The sequence below is a fragment of the Aptenodytes forsteri genome, unplaced genomic scaffold (assembly GCF_000699145.1).
Source record: "Aptenodytes forsteri isolate BGI_AS27 unplaced genomic scaffold, ASM69914v1 Scaffold640, whole genome shotgun sequence".
Lineage (NCBI taxonomy): Eukaryota > Metazoa > Chordata > Aves > Sphenisciformes > Spheniscidae > Aptenodytes > Aptenodytes forsteri.
The window spans coordinates 549,030-557,056 of NW_008794887.1; the positions used below are offsets into that span (position 1 = coordinate 549,030).

At 67.3% G+C, this 8,027-nt stretch overlaps 1 protein-coding gene across 1 annotated transcript in view; it reads right to left on the minus strand.

The window, feature by feature from the left end:
* ARHGAP23 (Rho GTPase activating protein 23) overlaps positions 1 to 8,027 on the minus strand; it is a 29,750-nt gene that overhangs the window by 13,179 nt on the left and 8,544 nt on the right. Inside the window, 7 exon segments of the mRNA XM_019470896.1 lie at positions 231 to 414; positions 481 to 1,347; positions 2,355 to 2,409; positions 2,725 to 2,803; positions 3,207 to 3,299; positions 4,236 to 4,260; positions 7,492 to 7,671. Of these exon segments, the coding sequence (XP_019326441.1) occupies positions 231 to 414; positions 481 to 1,347; positions 2,355 to 2,409; positions 2,725 to 2,803; positions 3,207 to 3,299; positions 4,236 to 4,260; positions 7,492 to 7,671 (1,483 nt within the window).

Genomic DNA, 8,027 nt, shown 5'->3' on the forward strand with positions numbered 1-8,027 from the left:
GCGCAGGCCCCCCCCTCTCCAGGAGCGGGGCAGCCGGCCGCTGCGAGATGCTGAAGGTGGGCAGGCCACCAAAAGCTGGGTCACGGAAGGAGAGGGCGTGCAGCAGCCCGGTGCGGCGCTGGAAGGACGGGCTGTAGCTCCGGTAGCCGATGTAGCCCGAATCATCTGCGCTCTGCAGGTTGGGCTGTGATGGGTGCTTCTGCACGGGCGCCGGCTCCCGAGGAGCGGGGCAGCCGGCCGCTGCGAGATGCTGAAGGTGGGCAGGCCACCAAAAGCTGGGTCACGGAAGGAGAGGGCGTGCAGCAGCCCGGTGCGGCGCTGGAAGGACGGGCTGTAGCTCCGGTAGCCGATGTAGCCCGAATCATCTGCGCTCTGCAGGTTGGGCTGTGATGGGTGCTTCTGCACGGGCGCCGGCTCCCGTGAGGAGGAGGAGGAGGAGGAGGAAGGCGCGAAGGAGCCATGCTGGATGGGCTGCCTGACGGTGGCGACGGTGGCCCGGCAGACCCTCTCAGGTGGCCACGCGGAGCGGTCGAGGTGAGGGGAGAGCAGGGCGCCGGGCTCCAGCGCCTCCATGGAGCGCCCATACCTGCCCAGGTAGTGGTCGGAGCGGGCACGGGGCGCCCAGCCCTCGCGGGAGGGCTGCAGCAAGGTGTCGTGTGAGGCGCTGTGGGGCCAGCCCCGGGGGGCGGCCGCCGAGCCCCCCAGCCGGTCCTGGGACACGCTGCGGTAACGGGGCGGCATGGCGTGCCGCCGCTCCTCCGAGGCGCTCCGCCGTGGCTCCTGGCTGCAAAACCAGCGGGACAGAGCCTGCTGGCACTCCTGCCGGCTGGGTGCCCGCTGGCTGCCCGCTGCCTCCCGGGGGGGCCGCCCGGCCCCCGCCAGCCCCCCGACACCCTCCTTGAAGCCACAGTGAGTCCGGTGCTCCGTGAGGTGCTTGGGGACCCCGTAGCAGGAGGGGGTGGCGGAAGGGATCCCATAGCGGTCAGGCAGAGAGGATGCGACGTTGCTGGGGCAGCTGGTGCGGGAGAAGGAGCCGGGGTGCCCGTGGGGTGCGGTGGGGAGTGGGGGAGGACCCCCGGGCTGCGGCTCGTCGGGGCGGTGCGCGGGGCTGCCACCCGCCTCACTCCGGGTGCTGGCGAGCGTGGCCGTGCCGAGTGGGGATGAGGGGCTCGCGGCGGCGGGGCGGTGGGTGCGGGCGTCCGGCGGCTGGCCCGAGGGAGACTCGGCACCCCGCGCCTGGAAGGGGTACGTCTTCCGTGGGTAGCAGATGGGAGGGGGCTCGGGGATGCTCTGTGCCCCACCGGAGTACGGCTCGTTGCCCTTCAGGTAGGCATCCTGCGAATACGCCTGCAGGGGGATGGGGGGGTCAGGGTGGGGGGGCTGGGGCTGCAACGCCGTGCTCCCACCACGGGCAGGGTGCCACAGGGGTGCTCTCTGCTCCTCCCCAACCTGCAAGCAAACCTCCCTGTTGGGGTGAGCTGGGCAGGGCTGGCTGCAGCCCCCGTGGTCCCGCTTTCCCATGGGGTCCCCCCGGCACTGAGCAACGCTGCCACCAACACCAGCCCTTCTGCTCTCTCTGCTGCCTGGCCGCCCTCCCTTCCCCTTCCCTCCTTCCTAAAATACCCTGGCACGGCTGGCCGGGCCCGGCTCTCCCTTCTCACTTTTCACAGGCACCTCCAACTTCAAGCCCAGGGGATCCTCAGAGCCCAGGGCAGGCAGAGACGTGAGATCCCCTCCTTGCCAGGGCTGTAAGACCCCCCCCAGCCCAATGGGAGCGGGTCCCCCAGGCTGGGGCCAAGCAGCGGTGCCACCTAATAGCCAAGTCTGGGATGGGTGCCGGCAGCCTTGGTGGCAGCACTGCCGGGAGAGCCCCGGGAGGCAGCCAGGACTGGAGGAGCACCAGGCAAAGCCCCATGCACACCCATTGGCTCAGGTCACCCTGCTAGGGCCACTGCTGCCCCCGGACCCCAGCTCACTGACAACAGAGCCGCTTGGGGTGCTCCAAGGATAAGCCAGACCCTGAGACCCAGAGCAACTCACCCTGCAGCTACGCCCGAGGATGCCCCCCCAAAAAAACAGGGGCCATGTCCCCCATCCTTCCTGCCCCGGACTCCCTGGTACCTCCGTTTCCGCGCCCACTGCTGCTCCAGGGATGCTGGTGGGGCCCTGTCCCCAAGTGTTCCCAGCAGGATAGGGGCACTTGGCCACCCCCACCCGAAGCGTGGGAGGAGCGTGGGCAGGGACAGACCAGCCTCTCAGGTTTGGTGGGGCAGGAATGCCGGCACAGCCCGGGAAAGCCGCGCCGGGGAACTCTGGAACCAACCCGGTCCCTGGCACCCGCCTGGCAAACTCACCAGCTGGAGGATGTCCTCGTCCTTGGGCATGATGGAGAGCTCCAGCACATCGTCACTGCGGGGAGAGGGGACAGAGGGGTCAGGGTGGCCGGGGTTGGTCCCCGCCTGCCCCCAGAGAGGCCAATCTCACGCTCAGCCAGATCCCCCCTGAGAGGACGAATGTCCCCATCCCCACGTGATGGTCACAGCACGCCGCTGCCTGTCCTCAGCCCCCTGCAGCACCACTGCCTGCGGGCACCCAAGTAACTCACCGCTCCTGCCGCCCCGGTGACACCCAGGGGGACAGTGCCTGCTGCGACGTGTCCCCTTCATGTCCCTCCCCGGCTCTGCCCGTCCCTGCGCTCCTCCCAGCCCCAGGAAGGGGACTCACCTGTTCTGGATCAGTGCGATGACCTGTGAGTAGGTTTTCCCAATGATGCTCTCCCCGTTCACCTTGACCAGCCGGTCCCCTGCAAACAGGGTGGAGAAGACAGTGTCACTGCAAGTCAGTGGGGAGGTGGTGGCACTTGGCTGTCCCCGCCGTCGCTCACAGCAGGGTTTGAACACGGCCAAGGCTTTTGCCAGGGGCAGAGCCAGGTCCTGTGTGGCAAGGGGAGCTGTGGGGACCCCACAACCAGCCTAACGCACAGGGATCCCAATGCTGCTCTGGGCATCCCAGCCCAGGAATGAGAGAGCAGAGCCCCTGGCAGTGCCAGGGAGCAGAGGGAAGCACGGGGCAGAAAAAAGAAGGAATGCAAGAAAAAGAGCAAAAGAAGCAAGAAAGTCCCCGGCAGAGGAGGGAGAGCATCACACGCATCCCGCAAGCAGACTGGAGCCATCTCCGGCTCGGTCACCCCGCACGCCCCCACTCACCGGTGCGCAGCCCAGCCTGGTGCGCCGGCCCGTCCTCCCGCACGTTCTTCACAAAGATGGTGTCCATGGGCTCCAGGCGGCTCCGGGGGGGACCTGCTCCCCGGGGACAGAGAGTCAGGGAGCCGCCAGCACGGCCGGGTGCATCCCACAACAAGAAGCATGCTTGGCCCCTCACGGTACCCTCCTCACCTTGCCAAGCCCATGCACGGCAGCCCTGCCTGCACCTGGGACCTGCGGAGCACAGGTCCTGCCCTGGGCAAAGCCCCCATCTCAGCACAGCCCCCAGCACCCATCTCCCCCAGCCGTGGCTGTTCCCCAGCGTGGCTGCAGCCACAGTCCTTTGCAAGAGCAAAAGCCATCGGGTGCTGCAAGAAACCGGAGGGCGGTGGATGGATGCCAGAGGGATGGTGCCAACAAGGGATGCTGAATCCCCCGGGGACCACCTGGAGCGAGGCCGGTGTCCCCCCAGCCCCGACGGGCACTGGGTGCCAGGTCTGGCTGCTGCCGCCCACATCCACCCTGGCCCCCAGGGACCGCAGCCCCGGTGCCTCGTCATGCTGCCAGCGTGCCAATCCGTTCTGACGCCTTCACATTCGCTCACGTCACCGTCAGCCTCCGGGAGGAGAGCAGGGCCTTGTCCCTGTCCCCAGACACCCTACGCTCGGCCAAGCCGCCTGCCACGGGGACCGGTGCTGGCCACGCCACAGCCCCTCTGGCTTCGGGACAAACCCCCTTGGGCGCAAGGTCCAGCAAATCTCCCAAGGGCTTTGGGGACACCGAGCCCGTCTGCCATGCCAAGTGCCACCGAGCTGCCACCAAAGCACCACGCCGCTTCACCGCCAGCCGATATTTAGGGTCGCGGTGCCAGCCAGCAGAGACGGCAGACTGTGTGCCCTGGCCACAATACCCGCTGCGACCTGTGACAGCTGCGTACTCCCCAGACCACTGCACCCACCGATCTGGGCGGTGATGTCCCCCTGCGTGGGGGGTGCCCACGTATCCCCACAGCGGCACAGCACCAGTGCTCACCTGCTCGGTTCCCGTTCTCCTCCTCCTGCCAAGAGAAGAGAAAAACACTTATTTGGTGGCCACGTCAGGGCAGTTGCGGCAGGGGGACCGGCAGGGGACCGGAGGGGTGCCAGCCCCATGAAGCCCCTCACAGGACCTGCGTGTTCCTCTGCCCTCTGCCGCCCCCGGCTAAAATTACCTCCTGACATCGGATCCAGTCGGCCCGCCCATGCAGCCCCGCCGGTGGGCAGGGACCCGCCACAGCCCCCGGTACCCAGCTGCTGGGGAAGGGGCCGATTTTGGGGCAGGGGAGCGGGAAGGGGCCCAGCCCGCCTAGGTGGTGGCATCTCGCCCTTATCCTGGGCCACTGAGCCTGACCGGGGACAGCCCGAGCCCCGGCAGCGGGGTCCCAGGGGAGGGACAGAGGTGCCCACTGGCACCCACACCACTGCAGTGCCCGGGCAGCGGGTCCCGGCAACAGGGACCCCCGGGAAGGGGACGGCTTTGCACAGGTGGCCTCAGAGGGGCACCGGCCGCTAGTGGGGCTATATTTAGCCCTGCAATTATTTGGTGGGGGGAACGTGTCCCTGGCGGGGGGACATGTCTGCAGCTTCCCACTGCATGGGGCGGGCTGCCGGGGCTGCGGCGGGTGCTGCAGGGGGTATGGCAGAGGGTTCCTGGCCACCCCCTTCCAAGCCACGGGCAGGGGACAGCCCTGGGAGCCACGCAGCTCTGTCCCTTGGGGTGGGAACCGCGTCCGTGGCTCCTGCCCTTGTCTCCCACATCCTCCTGTGGGGATCCCGCTGCAGAGCCACGCTGCCTAGAGGGTGCCCAAGCTGGGGCAGGGCACAGGGTGCTGGCACCCACGTGGGGCTGCATCCACACCACCGAGCCCCCAGCCCTGCCACGGAGCTGGCTGCACCTGGGGCTGCTCAGCCCCATGCACGGGTCCCATGGAGGGACCCAGGCACCTGGAAGGGGATTTCTCACTCCGCAAGTGCCGGATCCTGCTGTCTCCAGGGGAGGCACAAGTTTGGCTCCAGCCAAGAGGTTTCACCAGCCACAGCTTCCTCCCCAGCCCCCAGCCTGTGCAGGGCAGCGGGGACACAGCCCCAGTGTCCCCAGGGATGGCAGGTCCCTCCAGTGTGCGGGGAAGGGACCGGTCTCCATCCCAGTGTGACAGAGGGACATTCCCGGTGAGGAGGAGGAGGGGGCTGGAGGCATCACTCTATGGTGTCCATTGCATGGCGGGAAGGAAAAGCCACGTCCCGCAGCCTCCGCGCACATCTGGTACCATTGCCCGTGCACCGACTGGCTGCCGCGGTGCCACGGCAGGAGCACAGGGCCACCGAGGGCCCCTGGAGGCACAGACTCGCGCCTCTCCCTGTCCCTCCTTGTTCTGCAGCACCCCGGAGCCCTTCCCGTCCCCCAGGGCAGCCCAGAAGCCCCACTCCCAGGGCTGGGGCCAAGGCTGGGCACAGCGGTGCCAAAGCACGGCACGGTGAACGCAGCTCTGTCGTCACCCTCCCTGCTGAGTCAACCCCACCGAAACTCAGCCCCCGGACCTGGCTGCCCGCCGGCACCCGCGGGTGCTGAGCCAGCCACACCACACCCTGCCCCGCCAGCCCGGGAGCGCCGGCTTGGGCTCAGACGGGTGCCGGGAGCTATTCCCAGCCCCTTTGCAAGAGCATCTCCGCCTCCCGGCGCTGATCTGGCTCCTTCCCACGCGGCCCCGTGTGCTCCCGCCCTGGCGGGGCTCAGCCCTGGTGCCCAGCACCACGGGGCGGGATCAGTCCCTCGCTCTTGGAGGATGCCTTAGGAAGATGGTGGAGAGGTGGAAGCGAACACCTCAGTTCGGAGCAGGTTCAGGCCATCCCCACGATGAAAGCTCCTTTGCAGTCACTCTGCTGGAGACGGGTCAGGTCCGTCTTCCCGGTGCAGGCAGGAAAGTGCAGGCAGGAAGGATTTGGGGAAGCAGAATAAGGAGCCTGGGAAAAGCGCTGTGATGGAGGACGCTGAGCGGGGACTCCGGCAAGTTGCTTCTCCCCACCCAGTGACTCACTTCCCACTGCAGTTCCCTGCCTGTGGGGAGGAGGCGGCGAGCACCGGGCCATGGGGCAGCCGGAGCCATGGGGCAGCCGGAGCCGTGGGGCTGCGGACAGCTGCGAAGCTCTGGGGGTGATGGGAGCATCCATGTCCTCCCAGTGTGGAGCAGGGAAAGGGCTGCAACGGACCACGCGGCTCCCAGACGCTTCTCCCTTCGTCTGCATGAAGCTGCCGCTGCAGAAAACAGGGCAAGAGGGGGATTTCAAACCCCGGGCACTTGGAGCTGGCACAGCAGGAGAGCTGGCTCGTCGCCTTCGGGCGCAGAGGGCACAGTCCACGCTGGAAGCTGCTGGGTGGTTTCGCAGGGTCCCTCCATCCTGGAGGGGAAAGGTGCTGCCTGGATCGGGGCTTCTCGATGGCTCAGAGGGCGCAGGAGGCGATGGCCAACCCGGGCTTTGGTTCCCCCCAAGAGGCAGCACCTGGGAAGGGTCCGGGCTGCAGCTGAGCCAAGACACGATCGCAGCCGCCGGGTCCTGGGGCAGATCCAGCCCGAAGCCTCCCGCTGACGGCCAGGAAACTGGGAGCCAAAAATCTGCTGTGCTAAAAGCGGCGAGCACCGGTGGGGCTGGGCATGTGCCCCTCTCCGGCCAAGGACCTGCCGGCAATTCCTGGTGCTCCGAGGGGTCGAGCTGATGCTGGTCAGAGGAGGAGGAGGGATGCGACGAAGGACTCGAACAGCATCCTCCAAAGCACCTGCTCCCAGGCTTGACTTCATGGTGGCCATGTGTGGTTCACTTCAGCTCGAGCGACGTCCCACTGCGTCGAGCCTGTCCTTGGCCTCGGGGGCTCTGAAGTGCCTTTTCCTGCTGTTCCCAGGGATGCCAGAGCCGTTGTTTGGAGCTGAGGGATTCTCTCCGCTCCCGCAGACAGCCGTGTCCCCTGCCAGAAGGGCTCTGGGACGTCTCCAGAGACGCTGCCAACTTGCTGCTTGCTCAGAGCACGTCTTCCCAGCAGCTTCACGGGCTCCTCCATCCCAGGGCCACCCATGGGTGGGGGAAACTCCAGGCACCCCAACAAGGCAGGCAATGGATGGTCCACTCCGTAGTTCCCCAGACCCGCCCTGCCTACCCCCAGCCCACATAAAAAGCATCCTGCATCCAACCACGGCACCTCGGAGTCCCGCTCCAGCAGCTCTGGGGGTCCCCGTGGCCCCCCCAGGTCCCAGACCTACCTTGGCAGTGGAGTGCACCGCTGACTCCGGGGGGTAGACGATGAAGTGGCGGAGGGTGAAGCCGAATCCCCCCTGCAAGCTCTTCCGCAGCACCACCGTCTTCGGGCCCACCCAGGGGAAGTGCCCCTCTGGGGGCGCGTTGGCATTCGGGGACGCCCCATCTCTCCGTCCCGGTGTTGGCTGTAGGGGATGAGGAGGAAGATGTCACTTCTGGGGGGGTGTGGGGTGTGGGTGTAGGCAGTCTGTCCCCCAACCAGCCCCCTCAAAGCCCCGTGCTGGCAGCTGAAATCTGCTGGAAAAGCCGCTCTGCTCCTCGGAATCCCGTCCCTACTCCCGACCCCACGGCAGCAAATTCCAGACCCCAAAGACCACCCCACCAGAATCCCCCGAGACTCCTCGTATGCGACCTTTTGGGAGAAGATGCATGGAAAGGAAATAAAAAAAAAAAGGGGGGGGGAAAGGAGCTGTGCCTGGGGGTCTGGATGGGACCCAGGAGGCAGCAGGAGGAGAGATGGGGGTGGAGGGGGGAGTCGGGG